Source organism: Ictidomys tridecemlineatus, chromosome 1 (assembly GCF_052094955.1).
Source record: "Ictidomys tridecemlineatus isolate mIctTri1 chromosome 1, mIctTri1.hap1, whole genome shotgun sequence".
Taxonomy (NCBI): domain Eukaryota; kingdom Metazoa; phylum Chordata; class Mammalia; order Rodentia; family Sciuridae; genus Ictidomys; species Ictidomys tridecemlineatus.
In genome coordinates this window covers 213,845,309-213,870,243 of record NC_135477.1, presented here as the reverse complement: position 1 = coordinate 213,870,243, position 24,935 = coordinate 213,845,309, and the positions used below count along the sequence as shown (strand labels likewise).

Below are 24,935 nucleotides of genomic sequence, written 5' to 3'. Positions count from 1 at the left end.
TCTTTCCACAGAGTATGTTCTTAGCACCTTTGTTGAAGATTCATTGGGTGTGGATGCATGGGTTTACTTCTTGGCCTAGTGTTCTTTTCCATTTGACTATATGTCTGTTTTTATACCAATGCCGAGCAGTTTTGATTACTATAACTTCATAGTGTATTTTGAAGTCAGATAGCATAATCTTTCTTGTTTTGTTCTTTTTGCTGAAGATTGCTTTGGTTATTTTATTTTTTATGGTTCTATATAGATTTTAGGATTTATTTATTTATTTATTTATTTTTGGTGAAGAATGTCACTGGTACTTTGTTAGGGATTGCCTTATGTTTGTGTGGTATGAACATTTTAATAATATTCGTCCTTCCAATCCATGATTCTATTATGTTTTTTTTCTTGTTGTTGCTGTTGTTGTTGTTGTTGTTGTTGTGTGTGTGTGTGTGTGTCCTCTTCAGTTTTTTAAAATCAATGTCTTATAGTTTTCATTGAAAAGGTCTTTTTAACATATTTTTTAAAAATTTTAATTAATTGGCTAGGAAATCTGGATTTCTGACTATCATTTGACATTTTTAATGAATTAGTTTGTAAGTTAGAAATCTTTCAGTGGCATATACCATGATATAAAGTGTTCATATCACTACAAAATTATTTAAACATTTAAAGCTTAGAAATGTAAATGAAATTGATGGTGAAGTAGATACTACAGCCAGTTTTGTGTTTTTCTTCAGCAAAAGTTAACTGAGCATCAATTTGGGGGAAAGACATAGTGCTAAGCTGTATTTAAACCAGAAAACTTCTTTTATATTCAGAATAGTTCTTCTTTTCATAATTACCATGTAATAAAATTTATTCCTAATATGTAGCTTTAGGTTTATATAAAGATCATTCCAATCCCCATTGGGATCATACAGAACTGTTGCATCATCCCCCAAACTCCTTTGTTCTGATCACGTTTAAAATCATACCTTTGTCCATCCTTAATCCCTGAAAACAACTTCTCTTTTCTCCATTACCATAGTTTTGTCAAATGATAATTTATACAATAATATAATGTTATAATAGAACCATATAGTAAACTTAAGATTGACTTCATTTACTCACTGAATGTGAATGCATCCAAATTGTTGCATACATTACAGTTTGTTCTTTTTTAATTGCTTGGTAGTATTGCATTGTATGAATGAACCACAGTTTTTTATTATTCAGCCATAGGACAGCAGGTAGATTGTTCCAGGTTTTGACAATTATAAATAGAGATGTGTGCATATATTTTTTGTGAACCTAATTTTTCATTTTTCTAGGGTAAATTCTCAGGAGTGGGACTGCTGGATCATATGGTAAGTGTCTATTTAACTATATAAGAAACTCTCAAATTGTTTTCCAGAATAGTTATTTTCTTTCTATATAGTTTTGAAAGTTCTTTATATATTTTTACTAGAAGTTCTAAATTAGATATATGATTTATAAATATTTCCTCTCAGTGTGTAGCTTGTGTTTAATTCTATTAACAGTTTTTTTTCCTGCATAGTAAACATGCTTAATTTTGATTATGTCCAGTTTCTCAAAAAAAATTGTTTAATGGCTCATGCTTCCAAAAGCATGTCATATTGAAGAACTCTGCCTTACCCTAGGTTATAAAGACTTTTTTTCTGTGGTTTATTCTAAAAGTTTTATAGTATTATGTTTTACATTGAAATTATTTACTTTGTATTGATTTTTTAAAAATAAAGTGTGAAGTTTAAGTCAAGACCCATTATTTTGCATAGAGGTTCAAAGTTTCAAGTACATTTTGTTGAAAACTGTGTCCTTTCTCTATTGAAATGCTTTTGCAACTTTGTCAAAAATTAATTGGATATATATCTGTGGATCTAGTTTTGGATCTTCTGTGATGTTCAGTTCATCTTTATTTCTGCCCTTTTATCAGTAGCCCTTTTTCTTGTTTGTTGGAGTTTTATAGTAAATCATAAAGTAGGATATTGTGAATTCTTCAACTTTATTGTTATTTTTCAAAATTGTTTTACCTATTGTAGTTCTTTTTATTTTCCATATAAAATTTAGAATGAACCTGTTTGTATTTGCAAAAATTCTGTTGGGATTTTGGTTGGAATCATATTAAATCTATAGATCAACTTGGAAAGAATTGAAAACTTTACTATGCTGATTTTCCAAGACTATAAGCATGGAACATCTTTCCTTTTATTTAAGTCTTTGATTTCTCATCATTATTTTGCAGAGTTGGCATTCAGAATATGTATGTTTATTTAGAATTATAATAAGTATTTTTTTTTCGGGAGAAGTTATTGTTGAACACTTTGACTTAAAATTATATATTGTTAGTGTTTAAAAGTACTACTTTTGTTTTGATTTTATATCTTGTGATGTTGGTAGTACAAGTCTTTGATATCTTTTGTCATTTTATCCCCAAGTATTTATATTTTTAATGCAATTGGTTTTTGTATGATCTTGCATGCTTACAATCTTTTTACTGTCACCTTCTAGTAATAGTTTTTTTGTAGATGTCACTGAATTTTCTACTTAGATGGTCATCGTATCTGCAAATGAAAAGTCTTACTTCTTCCTTTTTAATGTAGATATTTTTCTTTTTCTACTTCTTATGATATTGCACTGGTTAGCAGAAAAACATTCAATCTTTCACCTGTGTGATGATAGTTGTTGATAGTTGTAGCATTTTTTAAAAAAATATTTTTTAGTTGTAGATTGATGCAATACCTTTATTTTATTTGTTTATTTTTATGTGGTGCTGGGGATTAAACCCAATGCCTCATGCATGCAAGGCAAGTGCTCTACCACTCAGCCACAATGCAGGCCTCAGTTGGAGCATTTTTACTGAGGAAGTTTTCTGTTATTTCTAATTTAAAGAGAATTTTATCATGAATGGATGTTGAATTTTATCAAATGCTTTTTCTGCATTATTTCATATTATCATGTGTTTTAAATGTTTAGTATTAATTATCAATTATTGAACCAATCCTACATATCTACAGTAAACCTCAGTTATGTTATAATATTCTTCTTATTTTTATAAAATAAAAATTTTATTCTTCTTACTTTTATAAAATTGCTGGATACTGTTGGATATGATTTGATAATAGGTTTTGAGATGTTTTTTGGGGGGGAGGCTTCTGCTTATGAAGGATATTGGCTTGAAATTTTCTTTTTTTCTGCTATTATTGTCTGTTTGGGGTATTAGAGTAGTGCTGGCCTTATAAGTTCTCTTCTGTTTTCTGGAAAATATTGTGGAGAATTAATATTATTTTTTTAAAGAGAGAGAGAGAGAGAGCGAGAGAGAGAGAGAGAGAGAGAGAGAGAGAGAGAGAGAGAGAGAGAGAGAGAGAGAGAGATACTGAGATTTTAATATTTATTTTTTAGTTTTCGGCACACACAACATCTTTGTTTGTATGTGGTGCTGAGGATCAAACCCTGGCTGCACCCATGCCAGGTGAGTGCACTACCGCTTGAGCCACATTCCCAGCCCTAGAATTAATATTATTTTTACTTAAAAATTTAGTAGTGTATCTGGTATCTGGGTAATGTTGTGAAGATAATGCAAAAAGTTACCATATGCCCCACACCTACTCTTCCTTACTTTTATTAATATCTTACATTACTAGGTCCATTTGTCACAACTAATGAACCAGTATTATACATTATTAATTATTATAATTAATTATTAATCAATTATTCAGATTTTCTTTCTTTCTCTTCTTCCTTTCTTTTCTTTCTCTCTCTTTCTCCCCCCCTCTCTCTTTCTTTGAGGATCTTATCCAGGAGACCACCTTACATTTAAGTTGTCATGTCATTTCTCTTGACTCTTACAATTTCTCAGACTTTTCTTGTTTTTGATGATTTAACAGTTTTGAGGCGGACTGGCTAGATATTTTATAGAATGTCCCTTACCTGGGACTTGTCAGAGGATTTTCCTATATTTAGATTAGGGTAATGGTTGTGTCATTGGTTCCCCAAATCATCTCACATTTGGTGTTTTGCCAAGAGAATCAGCATATGATCACGTTCAGTTGTGTTTTATTGAAGTGAAAGGATAAAGATTATTATTAGCTAAAGGAAAATGTACATGGGGCAAAATCTGCAGTAAGCAAGCACAGGATTTTAAGAATCCTCTTCCTGTGGAGTCACATAGAATGTGCTTAAGTTTTCAAACAATAAATTGTGAAAGGTTTTAAATATCAGGGAAGTTAATAGACTTAGCACCTATTGGGAGCTGGTCATGTAGGCACCTACTGCTTAGCTAATACAAACATTCAGATTCCTGAAAGTAAAGTAGGTGTTCAGTATAAATCGCATTGCTTGTACAAGCAAATTAGGTGCATTGAACCTCTCATCACTTATGGTGGGAACCCTCCCCAAATTTAAGGTCCTGAATTAAGGGCAGATCTGGTAAGTGCAGATAGACCTGTTGTATTAATTCCTCTCTGAATATGGAATTTTAGGAGGAAGACCACTAAGATAAAATGCCATTGTCATTACTTTACAAGAACACATACTATCAACATGATTTAGCACTGTTGATGTTAACTCAGAAATGTTTTATAACAGAAAAGAATGCTAATTAGTTTTCTATTGCTGCTCCCAACAAATTACCACAAATGTAGTAGCTTAAAACAACATATTGTATCATGTTATAGTTTGGAGGTCACAAGTCTGAAAATTGGCTTTATGGAACTAAAATTGAAGTGTTGGTGGGCTGCACTCCTTCTGGAAGCTCTAGGGTAGAATCTGTTTCTTGCCTTTTCCTATTTCTAAACTCTGTCCTTATTCCTTGGCTTGTGACCTCCTTCTGGCCATGGCACTACTCCAACTCCTGATCTCTTTTATCACATCTTCTTTCTGACATTTAAGGCCTTTATCATGACATTGAACTCATGTGGATAATCCAAAGTAATCTCCCCATTTGAGGTCCTTAATTTAATCCTGACTGCCACATCCCATTGGCCATTGTAAGGTAACATATTTACAGGTTTCAGCAATTAGAATATGGACATCTATGCAATGGTAGCTAGAGTCATGATTCTGCTTACCTCACCTTATTATATGCCAGATATTTTGCTGAGTGCTTTATTTCATTTAATCCTGACATCATTTTATGAGATAATTTCTGTTATTATCTCTATTTTATAGATGCAGAAATTGAGGCTCAGATAGGTTGAATAATTTGAATAATGTGATAACATATCTAGATCCCAAAGTTTATGTTCTTAACCGTTAATCTACATCCTGTTGAGAAAGTTTTTTGCCCCCATTTAATTTTTCTTTGGTGTTTCAGAAAACATTTTCTATCATATACCTTTATTCTTTTTCATTATTTCCTTCATTTAACTAATTCTCTTTTGGTAGTTTACTCTTTGCTAGAAATTGCATCAATGAATGAAATATCATCCTTTCCCTCACAGACCTTTGAGTCAAGGAGGATGACACATGAATTTCAGTGATCATTTTCTTGTGCATTTGCATAAGTGCCATATTACAGATAACTTTGGCTAATGTTTATTTAATATTGGATTGCTTTCACCAAGACCTTGGGTTGCAACTGAGAGTTTTAGAGAAGTCACAAAAGATTAAGATTGATTGGGAGAGGGTAGGGAAAACATATAGAAATGGGAAAGTTGATTACAGACAAGAGGGAAATGGTCAGTTTATAAAGAATTATGATGTAATAGTTAGAAACTCATGTTAGATTTTGAGGATACCGTGTAGTTTCTAGAGAGTTCTGAGAAGCACCAATCCCAGTATACATTCAGAAGTCAGTAAACCTCAGTGGTTTAATTGGACAAATAAATGATGTAGCCAATGCTTCAGGCATGATAAATGATTTGAGAATAAAGGCTAACAGTAGTTCTTAACCCTGGTTTTGAGATGAAATCTCTTCAGGAGCTTTAAAAAATCCAGTACTCTAGGCTGTATGAGATTATGCTTTAGTTGTCTATGTTGTGTGTGGACGTGTGTGTGTGTGTGTGTGTGTGTGTTTGTGGGTGTGTATACATGCGGCAAGTATACACACATACAGTAGACATGGTATGAATATTTATGTCCGAATAACATTTGGTATGTTCAGATAACTTTCCTTAGCATGGATTTGAGAAGAATGAGAATTTTGATTAGGAACAAGGGAGAGGAGAGCAACAGAAGGGAGAAGGTATGGTGGTGAGAGTGATGACAGCAAGTTAGTTTTGATGAGCATTACCGTATTCTAGGTACAGTATAAAGCGTTTTGTTGATATTAGCTGATTTACATGAGCTATTCTGTCACTAGAACATAGAGAAGCTTTGAGAATGGCAAGCTTTGTTAGAGGAGAGGCACTGTGATCTCCTCAGTCACTTTGAGTGGAGAGAGAGAACAACAGAGATATACAATATCTTCTGCATGTGCTGTGGTTCCAATGTGTGACCTTCAAACTTCTGCTGTTCCTAATGAAATAGTTTGAAGAGGTGGGGTGCTTAGGCCAGGAGGGCTCCTTCCTTGTTTATGGAAATAAGGTCCTTATAAAAAGGATCCTTGCACATTTGGCTTGCTTTTCCCTTGACCTTCCACCTTCTGCTTGTGAAGCAACAGAAGGAAGGCCCTTATCAGACTAAATGCCAGTGTCTTGATCTTGTGCTTCCCAGCCTCCAGAACTGTGAGAAAAATGAATTTTTATTCTTCATAAATCACAGTTTCAGATATTCTGTTAGAGAAGCACAAGTGGACTAAAACACTAAGTTTGTGTAAGGATAACTTGTTTGGGGATGGAAAAAATATTAGAATAGTCAGTGAGCTAATCCCAGAATGATATGGAAAGCCGAAACCTATCCTTACAGGACGCAGCTTAGTGTACAGGACACAGCTTAGTGCTTGCTGTGTTTGATGAGCAGAACTAGGTAATAACTTCAGTGCTTTTGACCTTGTGTGCATCAAGAAGACTATTTTCTTGTTTTTATTCTAAATCTTCACATTTAGCTTTATTTACAAATCAAACAAGCAAAAAAAAAATCAATCATTTCTTTTTCTCCCTCATTGTTCTTTTTTTGCACTTGTACATTTTTTAAACCACTTACTGACAGGCACCTCCTGTCCTGTTTGGATCTCCTTAAAATTTGCCCCATGATGAGATGAAAGTCCCACCTATTCTTCTCACACGTGGAGGTCTGACAATATCAGCTTCCACATGCCCCCAAAATGGGGAGTGCCTAGAAGCCTGTGTTTTGATGTGATCAACTGTAATTGGTATTGCCTGGGCTTTCTTTTGTAAACTAATATTTTAAAGTTGATTTTTAATTTTAGAAACAATATGAAAATGTGGCAGTATTGCAGACAATGCAGAAAACTGAATATATCATTTAAAATTATCATTTAAACGCTTATTTTAAGAGAGTGGTTACTTATTCAGGGGAAGAGGATGTGATCTGGGGTGCTATATGGAGGGCTACAACTCTATTATGTTTTATTTCTTAAACTGGGCAGTGTTATCACAGATGTTATTATTTGGTTCATTTTGTATGTCTCTAGTAGGTAATAAAACATTGAAGATTCAGTTATAAATTATACCATTCTAATAATGTCATTACCTTTTTATTCATTACTTTGCCACAGAGTCTTAGATAGCTCATTGGTGTGTTTTTTTCTTCTTCTTTTTATAAAGCTTGAGGGGAAATAGAGATAATATAGGCAATTATTATTTTACCTAAGAAATTTAACTTCTAAATAATACTTTTCTAATATGCCATCAGAATAAAAATTGAATATTTCATAATGAGTGACCACAAATTTCTACTAAATAATGATTATCTGTGCTACACTAAATGTGCTAATCAGCTCCTGAATTCTGTGATTTTATGAACTATGCTTATTTATAAAGCTTAAATGGATCATCTTCTTTTCCAACACCAGAGGGCACCAAATTTCCTCTAGGACCAAAATAATCACACCATTTCTTTCCATCAAAGAAATTCATATATTGGGGTAGAATATAGAATGGTATATTTTGAGTTTCTTGAGAGTTTACAAAAGAGATTTTGTGTGTTGTGAGAAGGAGTTTTCAGAATTATAATAAGGTGTTCTCTTCCTACCATCAGCTAAGAATCCATGAGCACTTTTGCTAAATTGTTTTTCAGAGACATTTGTTATGTGTTTGTTTTGAGAGAATTAAACAGCTACCCTGGGTTAATACTTGGGATAAAATTTTTAAGGATCTGTAAATATGTTCATTTATTCTGTTTTTAAGTTTCAAGTGTCATATGCAATTTAGGCAAGTTCCCTAAATTCAGGATATAATCATTGATAAGTGTTGTGCTTCGGTGTAGAATATTGAGAGAATATTGAGAGTGAAATGATATAGCCAGTAGGTCACAGAGCACCACTCATACATTGATGTTTAGCAGAGCTTATTAACTTGCATTTGATAAACCATCCTTCCTTCTTTCTTGAATAAAAGGGGTTAGAAAAGTTACCAATACACCAGCCAATGATTTCTTTTCATTTACTATACTTTTTTGTTCAATTAAACATTCAAAGATATTTTTACATTGTACATCAAATTATTTCTGATTGTTGGATTTTCCTTCTATCTCCAGTCACAACAACTTGTAATCATTTTAGATTTTCTTATCATTAGCAAATACAAATGAGGCAACTGTATTTGTTTTTGAGCCAATTATCCTAAAATTCCAGTTTTCCTTGTATTCTTTTGAGTCAACTAAGTGCCATAGGAAAGTCACTCAGTTTATTTTCGGATAGTATTTAGTTTATGAGAAATAGATGCCATACATTTGCCTGAGTTTGATAAGAGTTGAACTCTCATTCAATTATACTCATTGGTTTTATAGGTCCTAAAGCAATATGCTAAGTACAGAGACTATAATTTTGAGTTATCCTTTAATCAATAATAGTTTGGGGGAATAGTGTATATTGCAACATTCAAGAGTTTCTTCTTACTCAGGAATGAGTTGCCAAATTCTAGTCTACCAGCAAACTCTGGAACATTCTTTGTAGTTCCTTACTTTCATGTAGTATCATAATCTAGCCTATGAATATGTTCACTATTTGAGTTTAATCTAAAGAGGAAAGAAAATAGAGCATATCCCAGCTCTCCAAGAGAGCAAAAGCCTTTACAACTAAAGGAATACTTCATTTTACTGCATTTTGCTTTATTGCACTTTGTAGATACTGCATCTTTACATGTTAAAGGGTTGTGGCAGCCCTTCGGGAGTAAGTCCATCTGTGTCATGTTATTGGACCATGTGCTCTCTTGTGTCTCTGTGTCATATTTTGGTAATTTGTGCAACATGTCAGCCTTTTTCATTATCATTATGTCTGTTATTGTAATCTATTATCTTTAATATTACTGTCATTATTCTTTGGGGATAAACCAAAACCATTCCCATATAAAACAGTGAACTTAATAAATGTATATGTTCTGACTTCTCCACTGACCAACCACTCCCCCATCACTGTCCCTTTACTTGGATGTCTCTATTCCCTGAGACACTAAAGTATTGAATTTATGTCAATTAAGAACCTACAATGGCCTCTAACCATTCAGGTGAAAGAGTTGAACATCTCTCACTTTAAATCAAGAGCTAAAAATAATTAAGCCTAGGGAGGAAGGCATATTTAAATCCTAGATAGGCCAAAAGCTAGGCCTATCTCTTGTGCCAAATGGTTAGCCAGGTTGCAAATGCAAAAGAAAAGTTCTTGAAGGAAATTAAAAGTGCTACTCCAGTGAACACACAAATGATAAGAAAGCAAAACAGACTTATTGTTGGTTGAGATGGAAAAAGTTTTAGTAGTCTGGATAGAAAATCAAACCAGCCATATTATTGTTTTAAGCCAAAGCTTAATCCAGAGCAAGGACCTAATTCTCATCAGTTCTATGAAGGCCAAGAAAAGTAAGAAAGCAGCAAAAGAAAAGTTCGAAGATAGTAGAGATTGGTTCATGAGATTAAGGAAAGAAACCATCTCTATAAAAATAAAGTACAAAATAAAGTAACAAGTGCTGATGTAGTAACTGCAGCAAGTTATCCAGAATATCTAGCTAAGAAAATTGATAGATATGACTATAATAAAAAAGAGATTTTTCAGTGTAGAAGAAACAGCTTTACTTTTTTTAAAAAAAATAATTCCAATTCATTATACACGATAGTAGAATGCACCTTGATATACAATATGTAAATGGAATATAATTTCTCACTCTTCTGGTTGTACATGATGTAGAATCCCACCAGTTGTATAGTTATATATGTACATAGGGTAATGATGTTTGATTCATTCTATTCTCCTTCCTACTCTACTGCCATACTCTCTCATTATTTTACTCCCCTTTACCTAAAGTAACTCTATTCTTCCATAGCCCACCCTCGCCTTACTGTGATTAACATCCACATATCAGAGAAAACATTCAACATTTGTTTTTTTGGAATTGGTCTATTTCATTTAGTGTGATATTCTCCAGCTCCATCTATTTACTAACAAATGTCATAATTTCATTCTTCTTTAAGGCTAAGTAATATAATTTGTTTCTTGTTCATTCATCTGTTGAAGGGCCCTAGGTTGGTTACATGGTTTAGCTATTGTGAATAGAGTTGTTATAAACATTGATGTGGCAGCATCACTGTAATATGCTGATTTTAAGTCATTTTGGTATATTCTGAGGAATAGGATAGCTGTGTCAAATGGTGGTTTCATTCAAAGTTTTCTGAGGAATCTCCATACTACTTTCCATAATGATTGCACCAGTATGCATTCCCACCAGCCATGTGTGAGTGCACCTTATCCCCACATCCTTGCCAACATTTGTTGTTGTTTGTATTCTCGATAATTGCCATTCTGACTGAGGTGAGATGAAATCTTAGAGTAGTTTTGATATGCATTTCTCTAATTGTCAAAGATGCTGAACAGTTTTTTATATATTTGTTAATCAGTTGTATTCTTTTGTAAACTATTAAGTTTCTTAGCATTTATTGATTGGGTTATTTGATTTTTTTTTTGGTGTTTTGAGATCTTTATGTATTCTGGAGATTAGTATTCTATCTGAGGTGAATGTGGTAAAGATTTTCTCCCATTCTGTAGGCTCTTTTTTCACATTATTGATTGTTTTCTTTGCTGAGAAGAAGCTTTTTAGTTTGAATCCATCCCACTTATTGATTTTTGATTTTACTTCTTGCACTTTAGGAGTTTTGTTAAGCAAATCAGATTTTAAGCTGCCATGGTGAAGATTTGAGCCCACTTTTTGTTCTATTAGGTGTGGGGTCTCTGTTCTAGGGCCTAAGTCTTTGATCTACTGTGAGTTGAGTTTCATACAAAGTGAGAGATAAGGGTTTAATTTTATTTTGTTACGTGTGGATTTCCAATTTTTCTAACACCATTTGTTAAATAGGCTATCTTTTCTCCAGTGAATGTTTTTGATGCCTTTGTCTAGAGTGAGATAACTGTATTTATGTGGGTTTGTCTGTGTGTCTATTCTGTACCATTGGTCTATGTGTCTATTTTGGTGCTAATACCATGATGTTTTGGTTACTGTGGCTCTGTAGTATAATTTGAGATCTGGTATTATGATGCATCCTTGTTCACTTTTCTTGCTAAGGATTGCTTTGGATATTTTGGGTCTCATTTTTCCAAGTGAATTTCATGATTACTTGGAATGATGACATTCTTTTATGAAGAATGTCGCTGGGATTTTAATAGGAATTGCATTAAATCTTTATAACACTTTTGTTAGTATGGCCATTTTGACAATATTAATTCTACCTATTCAGGAGCATGGGAGGTCTTTTCATCTTCTAAAGTCTTCTTCAATTTCTTTCTTTAGTGTTTTGTCACTTTCATTTTAGAGGCCATTCATCTCTTTTGTTAGATTGATTCCCAAGTATTTTATTTTATTTTTTGAGGCTATTGTGAATGGGGTAGTTTTCTTAATTTCTCTTTCAGTAGATTCATCACTGATATATAGGAATGCTTTTGATTTATGGGTGTTGATTTTAATCCTGCTACTTTGATGAATTCATTTATGAGTTCTAGGAGTCTTCTGTTGGAATTTTTTGGATCTTTTAAATATAGAATCATGTCATTGGAAAATAATGATAGTTTGAGTTTTTCCTTTCCTATTCATATCCCTTTAATTTCTTTCTCCTGTCTGATTGCTCTGGTTAGAGTTTCAAGGATGATGTTGAATAGAAGTAGTGGAAGGGCATCCTTGTCTTGTTCCAGTTTTTAAAGGTAATCCTTTTGATTTTTCTCCATTTATAATGATGTTGGTTGTGGGTTTAGCATGGATAGCTCTTACAAGGGTGAGATGTGTTCTTACTACCCCTAGTTTTTCTAGTGTTTTGAACATGAAGAGGTGCTATATTTTCAAATGCTTTTTCTGCATCTATGGAAGTAATACTATGATTCTTATCTTTAAGTTTATTGATGTGATAAATTACGTTTATTGATTTCTGAATATTGAACCAACCTTGCATCCTGGGATGAACCCCACTTGATAATGGTGCACTATCTTTTTAATATGCTTTTGTATATGATTTGCCATTATTTTATTGATAATTTCTGTTTCTATGTTCATCAGGGATACTGGTCTGAATTTTCTTTGATATCTCTATCTGGTTTTGGTATCAGGGTGATACTAGCCTCATAGAATGAGTTTGGAAGGGTTCTCTCCTTTTCTATTTTATAAAATACTTGGCTGAGAATCTGACAGGTCCTTGGCTTTTCTTGATAGGTAGGCTTTTGGTGGCATTTTATATTTTATTGCTTGAAATTGATCTGTTTAAATTATGTATGTCCTCCTGATTCAGTTTGGGTAGATCATATGTCTAGAAATTTGTCAGTGTCTTCAAGATTTTCTGTTTTATTGGAGTATAAATTTTCAAAATGTTTTCGAATTCTCTTCTGTATTTCAGTCATGTCCATTGTGACTTTTCCTTTTTCATCATGTATTTTAGTAACTGGAGTCTTCTCTTTTTGTCTTTGTTAGTGTGGCCAGGGGTTTATCAATTTTATTTATTTATTCAAAGAACAAACTTTTTGTTTTGTCATTTTTTTGAATTGTTTATTTTGTTTCAGTTTCATTGATTTCAATTCTGATTTTAATTATTTCCTGTCTTCTACTGCTTTTCATGTTCATTTGTTCTTCTTTTTTAGGGCTTGAGATGTTAAGTTATTTATTTGTTTATTTTTTTTATTCTTTTAATGAAAGAATTCAATACAATGAAGTTTCCTCTTAGCACTGCCTTCATAGCATCCCAGAGGTTTTGATACATTGTATCACTATTCTCATTTACCTCTAAATATTTTTTTCATTTTATCCCTTATTTATTCATTATTCAATAGCATATCATTTAGTCTCAAGGTGTTAGAGTAGCTTCTGTTTTTATTCTATCTTTGATTTCTAATTTCATTCCATTATGATCTGATAGGATGCAGGGTATTATCTCTATTTTTGTATTTTCTAAGAGTTGCTTTATGGCATAAGATATGATCTATTTTAGAGAAAGATCCATGTTCTGCTGAGAAGAAAGTGTATTCACTCATTGATGGATGAAATATTCTTCATATGTCTGTTAAATCTAAATTATTGATCGTATTATTTAGTTCTGTAGTTTCTTTTGTTTCGTTTTTGTTTGGAAGATCTATCCAGTAGTGAGAAAGGTGTGTTAAAAGTCACCCAGTATTATTGTGTTGTTGTCAAATAGATTCTTGACATTGAGAAGGGTTTGTTTGATGTACATAGATGCTTCATTGTTTGAGGCATAAATATTTATGATTGTTATGTCTTGTTAATGTATAATTCCCTTAAACAGCATGAAATGTCCTCCTTTGTCCCTTCTGATTAGCTTTGGCTTGAAGTCTGCTTTATCTGATATGAGGATAGAAACCCTTGCTTATTCTCACCATCCCCGTGAGAGACATGTTTTTTTCCCATCTTTCAGTCTTACTTTTAGAAGAGTATGCCATCTAGGATTTTCATAACCAGAGAGTTTCACAGCCTAAGTTCAAATGATAGGCTTAACCTTTACTAATATTCCTGGTGAGTTTAGGCTACAGCCAGTGCTTAATGACCACTCCAAAAATGATAGTACCCTTAAGAATTATTCTAAGTCCACCATGCCTGTGCTCTATAAATGGAACAATAAAGTCTGAGTGACAACACATCTGTTTACTGCTTTATTTTTGAAGTATTTAAAACCCACTGTTGAGATCTGATTAGAAAGAGAAATATTCCTTTCAAATTATTACTGCTCATTAACAATGTATCTGATCACCCAAGAGATCTGATGGAGATGTATAGCAAAATTACTGTTATTTCATGCCTGCTACTACAGCATCCATTCTGTAGCCCATGGATCAGGGACTAATTTGACTTTCAAATCTTCTTTAAGTAACACATTTTGTAAGATTATAGCTGACATAGACAGTGATTCCTCTGATGGATCTTATAAAAGTAAATTGAAAAACTTCCAAAAAGGATTCACCATTCTAGATTTAATTAAGAACATTCCATTATTTATGGGAGGCTATAAAGAAAATAAACATTAATAGGGGCTTGAAAGAAGTTAATTTCAGTCCTCATAGATGATCTTGAAGGCATTAGGAAGAAATTGGAAGATGTAACTTCAGACATGGTAGAGAAATAGCAAGAGAATGAGAATTAGAAGTGAAGCCTGAAGATGTGAATGAATTGCTGAAATCTCATGATAAGTCTTTAATGGAATTGAAAATCAAAATTATATATTGCATTACATATAACTCTATATTAAATGTATGCAATACTTTTACTAAATCAAAAATACCAAATTCTGCTATTTATTAGTGTGTGACTAAAAAGAGAAAAGTGTAAGGCCTTTTACATACATTATTTCTACCTTGTACAGTAACTCTATCACACAGTAATGCTTATTTTATAGATGAGAAAACGAAGACCCAAGGAGATGAACTACTCTAATCCAAGTTGTGGTAGCAAGTCAAGTGATAGTGTTGAGATGCAAAGAAACATTTTTTAATATTTTAAAATCATGAGCCTAATAATATGTTACAATTGAATAATATTTTAACTTTGACACAAAGGATTTTATTGAAGTATAATCTACAAAGGAGCTATATGAAGCAGTACAGGCCTGTTATCATAACTAATAGGTATGTAGATTATTTTTTATCTGTAAATACATTATCATGTCATTTTTAATCCTATCACCACTCCTCCCACTTAGAAATTGATGCTTACCAATGCAACTCTTCAGATTAGTGCCAGTCAGCTGTATTTAGCAGGGATCTGTCTTACATCTGTGGATTGCTAGTATGTGTCTTCTTTTGAGTCCGTCTCATAGAAGATTCTTGTGTGTTGTTGCTTTGTTTTTCTTTATAAGATTAAGCTCTTTCATTTACACTTCTTTATATATATGGATCTGTACATGTAAGAGTTTCTGAATATCTTCCCATATGTTTCTAATGTTCTAATATTATAAAATATTTACTTTGTAGGTTGTGTATTATGTAAATCATAATTTGCATAGTTCAGTTTTCATCAAGCATCTTACTGCTAAAGAAGCAAAGTATTGGCTGGGATTGTGGCTTAGCGATAGAGAGCTCACCGAGCATGTGCAAGGCCCTGGGTTCAATCCTCAGCACCACATAAAAATAAGTAAAATAAAGGTATTGTGTCCAACTACAACTAAAAAATAAATATTTTTTAAAAAGAAGCAAAGTATATTGAAAAGCAAGTACTATTAAAATTTTACTTTCAAATAAAATTTCTTTTTAGTATATTTTTGACTTTTATTAAGATATGAACAAATCTTTTTAGGGTTATTATCATTTATTAGCATTATCTCAGGACTGAATTTGTTCTTTCTGAAAAGTGGCTATAGGAAGACTGCTAAAACTTTAAGGTTACTTCAGATCTGAAAGGTGATATTTAGATAACTGAATGTTGTAAGTTGTTTATTATTGTTGAAATGACAAGAGTACTTCTTCTCAATGAAATAAAAATATTCAATGTTATTGTATAATATTAAAACTGACTCAGAAAGATAAAATCTGCATAAAAATTAACTTCAGAAATGAAGCTTGGAAGTACTATTAAGGGACAGTTAATCATTGTGGAGTTAAAGACATATATATGTGAATCTGTGTTGTGTCTCAGTACAAAAGCTTTCTTATGCAAAAAAGAACATTTTCCATGAGTTATTTGTCACGTACTTTAATGATAGCTTGAAATTTGAACTATTGTCACCCCTGAGCTTTATAAATAAAATCAGCAATGCATCATTGTAGGTTTTAAAAGACTACTTTATTCTGTGTAGCTGTTTTAAATTTGAAACAGTTACATATCTTTTGATAATTCCAGAGCACCAAAATTAACAAATACCTTTGTTCTTCATACTTACGGAATTTAATAGACTATATTTAAAGAAAACTTGAAGAAAAGTACATCCAAATCCTAATTAGAATAAATTATACTCCATGTATAATTTTTGGCACAGAGGTTGGCATTTTCGTAGTAAGGGACCCTCCTCATGTTCTTCTATTTTGTTTTCTTTTCATATTTCCTTTGACCTTTATGCCCTTTTAAGCAATTGTATTTTGCTAAGAACATTTAACATGAGACCTGTTCTCTTAAAATTTTAAGAATAATGTACAGTACATTATTGTTGACTGAAAGTACAATATTGTACGGAGAAACTTTAGAGCTTATTTATCTTGCTTAACTGAAACTTTATAGGCATAAAGTAGATTTGTAACACCAAATTTTCCTCTTCCCCAAGCTCCTGGAAATTACCATTCCACTCCTTGTTTCTGTGAATTTGACCTCATATAAGTGTAATAATGGCTGTATTTGACTGGCTTTTTTCACTTTAGCATAATGTTCTCAAGGTTTGTCCACTTGTTGTATATGACAGGTTTTTCTTCTTAAAAGCTCTGTGATATTTTATTATATGTATATACCACCTTTTCTTTATCTATTCATCTATTGATGGACATATCTGTTATTTCCATAATTGGCTAATGTGAATAGTGTTGCAGTGAACATAGTAATGCTGATATCTTTGTGAGATTCTGATTTTAATTCTTTTAAAAATATAAACACATAGAAGTAGGATATTGTAGTTCTATTTTTAAGATTTTTGAGGAGCCTCTATACTGTTTTCTATAGCAGCTGAACTATTTTGCTCTCCCTTTGACAATGTGCATAGGTTCTATTTTCTCCACAACCTCACTAACACTAGTCTTTTTAGTTTTTTGATAATAGCCATCCCAATACGTATGAGATAAAATCTCATCGTGGTTTTCATTTACATTTTCCTTGATAATTAGTGACATTTATCATCTTTTTAGGTACTTGTCACTCTTTTTATTTTTCTATGGAGAAATGTCTGTTTAGTCCTCACCTCATTGTTTAATTGAGTTACTCATTTTTCACTGTTGAGTTGTAGGAGTTCCTTATATATTTTGGAGACTACCCCCTTATCAGGTATATGGTTTGTAAATATTTTCTTCCAATCTGTAGGTTATGCCTTTCACACTCTTGATTATTTCATTTGTTCTACAGAAGCTTTTTAGTTTGAATAGTTCCAGTTACTTGTTTTTATTACCTGTGCTTTTGGTGTCATATTCATTAAATTATTGTCAAGGAGACCCTGATGTTTGAATTATTCAAATTAGCCTCCCTCCCCATGCTCAGCTACTTGAAACTTTTAAAGTTTTAAAAGTTAATTTTATAATGAGGCTTAATACTTTATGGGTATTTTATTTGTTTGATTTTATTTTAGAAAGTTCACCATTGCTTCTTCTATTAAACAAATTTTTAAAGGAAATTGAGTATAATTTTGACCCATGTACTATTATTCTCCCAACAGAATCCCAGTTGTAGAGACTTTTTAATGCTATAATTTATGGCTTGCTACTCAAAATGGAGTCCATAGACAAAGGTCATCAACATTATTTAACAAATTATTAGAAGTATACTATCTTGAGTTCCCTTTTCCCTATGTAATCAGAATCTGCATTCTCCAAGTTATTTATATGTTCTTCATTGCCTGAGAATTATTACTTTTGTTTCCTGGTGTTACAACTTTATAGACAAATTTCTTTGGGATAGTAATTGCTTGCTTTTGCTGTATATTACATTTTTCCTGTCAGTAAATACTGCCCTTTCTTTGCAAAGTTTGATTTTTTCTTTTTAATGTGTCTGATTCAAAGCAAGAATAGTTTATAGTATAAGGAAATTGTCTTTTAAAGTATTGTTCCTCATTTGAGTTAAAAGCTGTTGTATTGATTGTGGCATTTTAGAGCTAGCTGAATTATTAATTTGGTTTCATTTGATAAATAGAAATATTTTATAAACATGGTGCTCTGTCTTATAAACATGGTGCTCCATTATAGGTCTGATATCTTTCTCTTAAAGATGTGCTAGTACTAATGAATATTTTATAATCTACTTGCCTGGATATGAATAAGTAACTATAATCTTAAAAACAGGTATTATTTTCACTTGAAAATGCTTACTTTTAAATTTCTCATTTTAAGTAGAGCAAGTCTGCATTTCAAATGAGAAATATGATAAAAGTTCCACTTAGATTTTAATTGTGGAATATAATACAATACATTCTTAAATATTACCTTTTCAAATCTTACATGAAATGGCTATACTACAGCTCATCCATATATAGGTATCCTTCAATATTTAAACCTGTAAACCAAATGGATTTGAATACACTTTCAGAGATATACATTTCCTCTGTGTATTCTTGCTCCTAACTATCTGCATTCAGTAACCAAGTAGAATTGAGTAGAAAGAGATACTTGTATTTTTTCCACCTTAATTTTTAGCACAATAAATACATATAAAACTAAAATATTTAGTAGCGTTTCCAAGCGTACTTTCTATAAAGTGTTAACTATTTTTTTCATAGTATGATGTATATAGAAATACTCAACAGACTGCATCTTGGTTGGGTGGGAACTGGGGATTGAATTCAGGGGCATTTGACCACTGACCCACATCTCCAGCCCTATTTTGTATTTTATTTAGAAACAGGGTCTCACTGAGTTGCTTAGTGCCTTGTTGCTGAGGCTGGCTTTGAACTCATAATCCTCCTGACTCAGCCTCTTGAGCTGCTGTGATTACAGGCATTAGCCACCATCCCCCCACCTCTATCTTATTTTTAGAGACTTAAAATACAGATCACAATAACAAAGCCTCCAGTGGATCCTCTGTGATGTAAAATTGATAAATTTTGCTTTATTTAGCATTTCTAGCACAATTATATAAGAATAATTAGGCATATGCTATAATAATGAGACACACTGTGTTTATGATAGAGCCTCTAAAAGCCTTAACTAGTATGAATTTCAGATTCCTCATTTCTAAACTGAGTTGATAGAATGAAACATGTTAACATATACTGGAATACCTGATAAGTCATCAGTTTTAACTTCTCAGAGGAAGCATTGTGACAAGGCTACTTCAGAACTTTTAATCATGATTATTTCTAAAAGCAGGGTTTATTACATCTTTCCTCAATACTTTCTCTGATGGTATTACTTAATCGCTTGTTCTTCATTCACTCTGCTGTACTACACTGGCCTCTTCACCATTTCTTGAGTACACTAAGCACTTGTTGTTCCTTCTGCCCTCAGTGCTCTGTCTTCAGATACCTGCATGAGTCTTTTACCTCATTCACATCTCTACTCAAATGTTACTTCCTTGACATTACTGGGCAACCTTGTCTAAAACAGTCACCTGCATACCCTCACATACATTCTTCTTTCTTATTTATGTAGTTTAAGTTTTCATAGTACTTACTGCTAACTAATATATGTTTATGTTATTATTTCTCTATACCCACTAGACTGTAAACTCCACAAGAAAAAAAAAGGGCTTTTTTTTTTTTGGTTGTGTTTACTGCTCAACAAACAGGAGTTTGGTAAAAATGAATGATATTTTATTAAGTAGTTTTAAATTAGATTTTTATTTGTGGCCCTCTCAGTTAGGAGTGTGTTTTTTAACATATACATAGTTTTGAACCTATATCAAATTAATTGTGGCAGATATTGTAATTGTGGCACATACCATTCACTAATTTAACACTTCTCTCTAGCATCATTCTACCTTGCATACCTCTACTGCAGAGGACCTGCCCCCACAAAAGACAAATAAATAAGCCTTAAATATTTCACTAATTTTGTCAGTCTCCCCTTGTAGCTAGGACTGGCTGTATGGCATGATTCAGGTCAATGAGAAATTAGATCTATCTCTGATGGCCTTCTGGGAAAGGTTTCCCTTGCATGCAAAATGGACAGATGTACTTGGTTCAGGCTTTTCTTCTTGTTGTAAACAAGAACACAATGCTTAAAGCTATGCTAGTCATCTTGCAGTATAAGAACTCAGTCTTCCTTCATACATGAGAAAATAAATCTCCAGTTGTTTAGGCAACATATAGTCAGTCATTCCATTTATTGCATTGAAAGCTTATCACACAGTAGAAAATTCTTTCCTATTGTAACAACTATTATATTGATTATGACTTTTAATGTTAAAAAATAAGAACTAGTCATATTATAGTGTTTTAAACAACCAAAGAAACCTAATTCTAATTAACTTTTCATTTTAATTACCATTTTAAATTTTATTGTTTTTTAAATATTTGTTTGCTTGATTGTTTTGTTTTTATTGATTATGGTGTTTTTAATTCTGTGCAGTAACAATATTCTTAAAAGCAAAAGCTTTTTTAAAAGATTAGAACATTATAATTATATACAGTAGTTGGGTTCATTTTGACAAAATCATACATGCATGGAATTTGATTTCAGTCGGTCCTTCTATCTTTTAATTTTCCTTATATTTAAAACAAAAGCTTTTGATTTGTAAGAACTGAGATATTTGACAGAAGAAAAAATGGGGGAATGGATTCCAAAGATAAAACCCTGAAGAATTTAGATGTGAACTTTATGCCAAAAGCAGTGGAAAAGACCTGTGGTTGATATAGAAACTCATTTTTCTTGTACTTAGAGGAAAGATAAGAATAGTCTTGCACTAGAGGAAATAGGTCAATTCCACATCTCTCTTTACCTTGAGATTTGGGAGAAAAAAAGCAAGTCAATGAGTAATGGTGTAGTAGGTCCTTCAAAAAAGGATCCTATATATTTTTCAGTCTGGGCATTGATATTAAGAATGGAATAGGGTAGAAGAATAATAGAACGTTCAGTGAGAACTGATGAAAGTAGAGTTGTCTCTCTTCTGAAACTGGGATACCCTTCATATCCTGCCCTTGGACATCCAGAATTCTATGTTCTGTGGCTTTTAGACACTAGACTTGTACAAGCAGTTTTTGGACTTTCAGCCTCACATTGATAGTTACATCCTCAGCTTCCTTGGTTCTAAGATTTTTGGACTTGAACTGAGCCAGACTGCCAGCTACCCTGTTTCTCTAGCTGGCATATGGTCTATTATGGGCTTTCTCAGCCTCCATAATTGATGGGAGAAAGAAAGAAAATGCAGTAATAGGATGGTTAGATACTAATGAATTTCCCTTCACATCTCTCTATTTCCATCATAGGAAGTAATTTTAAGTATACCAAGAAGAGACAATTTAAACAGAAATTAGAATAATTTCCTTTACTACATTTCAAAGCAAAAGAAGGGAATATTTTTGAAATTGCTAAAGCAAAGGCTCAAACATTAAGGCATATTAATTACAAAGATTAAGTTTGCTTTAATCATGGACCTTGAGTTCAGTTTCAAAGGGACATATATATTTATGTCACTGACAGTTCAGGGTTCATTATGTATGTATATAGCAAAAGATCATTAAAAAAAAAGAGGTTAGAAGAAAAATGGAGCAAGATGGCAGAGTAGGACTCCCCAGTAATCTCCCTCTCTGCCACAGAAACAACTACCCACACGCAAAAATACCTTCATAAGCGCTAAAGAAATTAAGTGAGCAATCACAGTACCCAGTAGTAGCACAATAAAAAGATTCATTGAAGGTATGAAGGACCATTTTACATTACTTGTATTACTGCATATTTTCAAATAATCTGTCTTCAAGTTCAGATTCTCCCTTCTTTATTAATTCTGCAGTTGATGCTTGCTTTCTGTTATATGTGTGCCCATCTTCCCTTAGCTCCAGGCAGCATAGCATAGAGAAAGAGAACATTTGCTTGTAGGAAAGAGAAGAAAGTGAGTACAACATGTTACATTAGATCCCAACACTGGGCCTATCACAGTGATACTAAGAACTAGAAAGATATAAATGGCTCTATTCTGGATTGGTACCTACATCATGAGCCTCCAGACCCCACTGGTACAGGTGGGAGCATACAACCATAGATCTGAGATTTGCATGACACTCTCAATCTCTAGCCAACACCCTGCCGCCCAGGCCAACTTCATTGGTCTTGACTCTGGACAGCCCTCAGTAATCACAGGCTTCTGTTCTTCTTCAGTACTATGCTGACCACATCTAACAAAGGCTTTTGTTCCACCCTAGTGCTACACCTACCAGGACTTTCCCAGAAAGAGTTAGTCTGTGAAGACCAGGATAAATACCAGCCATTTCAAAGGTGCAGATCACATTTATTTCACACAAATAGGATTTTGTTATCAACCTCAAATAGTCTGTTATATTTGGAAGGTGTCCAGATAGTTATGATATAAGGTTCATGGTAACTTCAAAGCAACAACCTATGGTTGATACATAAAAAATAATAAGGGATCAAAATATTCCACCAGGAATAATGATTAATAAAGGAAGATACCAAGAGGAATAATGAGACAAAGGATCTATGAAATTACTAGATGGCATTATTAAGTTTTAATAAATAATTGCCTTATGTAAATGGGTTAAATGAGTTAAATTTTCTAATCAAAGACATTAAGTAGAAGAATGGATGAAAAAAAGAAGAACCAATTGTTTGTTACAGGAGACTCACTTCACATGTAAAGATAGATACAAGCTGAAAGTAAAAAGATGGAAAAAATATTTCATGAAAAAGGAAACCAAAAGAACATAGGAGTAGCTATACTTATATCAGATATAAAATATACTTTAAGTTAAAAACTAAAAAGAAACATAGAAGGTCATTATATAATGATAAAGAGGCCAATTCAGCAAGAGTATATAATAATTATAAATACATATACAGTCATCATCAGGACACGTAAATATATAAAGTATGAATAGATCTGAATAGAGATGTGGATTATAATTACATGAAGAGCAGAAAACTGCAACACTCCACATTCAGAATGAAAATCAATAAGAAAACATTAGATTTAAACTACACTTTAGACTAAATGGATCTAGCAGATTTATATGGAGCATCCTATCCAATAGCTGCTACATACATGGTCTTCTCAATGAAACATGGAGCATTCTCCAAAATAGATCATATATTAAGCCACAAAACAAATCTGAACAATTTTAAGAATATTGAAATCATATCAAATATCTTTTCTGACTATAGTAATATAAAACTAGTTACAACAGAAGGAATTTTGGAAAACTTACAAACACATGAAAATTAAACAACATGCTCCTGAATAGCCAGTAAGTAGGTCAATGAAGAAATAAAAGGTAAATCAAGATTTTTTTTTCAGACAACTAAAAATGGAAACACAGCATACCAACACAGCACAAGCAGTTGCAAAAGGAAAGTTTATAGCAATAGATAGCTACATCAAAGAAGAATGTCTCAAATAATCTCATATTGTACCTCAAGGAAGAAGAAAAACAAGAACAAAATAAGCCCAAAGTTAATAGAAGAAAGGAAATAAAAGATCAGAATAGAAATAAATGAAACAGAATTTAAAAAACAGAATATATCAACAAAATGAGAGTTGACTTTTGAAACTTTAAGCAAATAAACAAACCTTTACCTAGACTAAGAAGAAAAAAAAAAACCCTCAAAAGCAAAAAAAAAAAGGAGATATTAGAACTGATGAAATACAAAGGATTGTGCATGATTGTTATAATTATGTGCTAACACGTTGGATTATATAAAAGAAATGGGTGAATTCCTTGATAAATCTATACTACCAAGATTGAATAATGAAGAAATGGAAAATATAAAGAGACATAATGTATAAAGAGATTAAATCAGTAGTAAGTCTCTTAGCAAAGAAAAGCCTAATGCTACAGTGACACAGCCATGTCAATGTTTATAGCAGAACACTTCACAATAAGTGGAACCAACTTCAGTGCCCCTCAACAGATGAATGGATAAAGAAAATATATACACAATGGAGTATTACTCAGCTATAAAGAAGAATGATTTTAAGGAAATGGATGGAACTGCAGACTATCATGCTAAGTGAAATAAGCCAGTTCCCAGCAATTCAAGGGTCAGTTGTTTTCTCTGATATGTGGAAGCTAATCCAAAATAAGGGAGTGGGGTTTGTGATAAAAAAGGAGTAGATAAAGTAGAATGAAAGGGAGGAAGGAAGGATGGGAAAGGAAAGTCAATGGAATGAATCTGACCTAACTTTCTTGTGCACATATATAAATATTCCACAGTGAATCTCACCAACATGTATATCCACAATACACTAATTAAAAAAAACAAAACCCTTTAAGTAAATAGCAGAAAGACCAATAGAGTAGAGGGAAGGAAATGGAGTGGGATAAAAGGAGGGTAAGGGGGAATACTGGACTCTAAATTAGAACAAATTACATTCCATGCTTTTATAATTATGACATAATATATTCTGTTGTTGTATATAACTAAAAAGAACCAGAAAAAATATTTTTAAAGCCTAAAGTTTGGTGGTTCTGCTGCTGAAATCTACCATACATTTAAAGCAAACTAAGACCAATTCTTCTCAGAACCTTCAAAAAAAAGTAAAGAAGAGGGAATACATCCAAATTTATTTAATGAGGCCAGCTAATATCAAAGCCAGAAAAAGAAAGAAAAAAATATAGTTTAATATCCCTGATAA

General features: G+C 32.5%; 1 protein-coding gene across 1 annotated transcript in view; it reads left to right on the top strand.

Moving 5' to 3' along the window:
• The window catches only part of Rnf180 (ring finger protein 180), a 206,816-nt gene that overhangs the window by 56,658 nt on the left and 125,223 nt on the right, over positions 1-24,935 (top strand). The window contains 1 exon segment of the mRNA XM_078015963.1: positions 1,293-1,328. Within this exon segment, the coding sequence (XP_077872089.1) occupies positions 1,293-1,328 (36 nt within the window).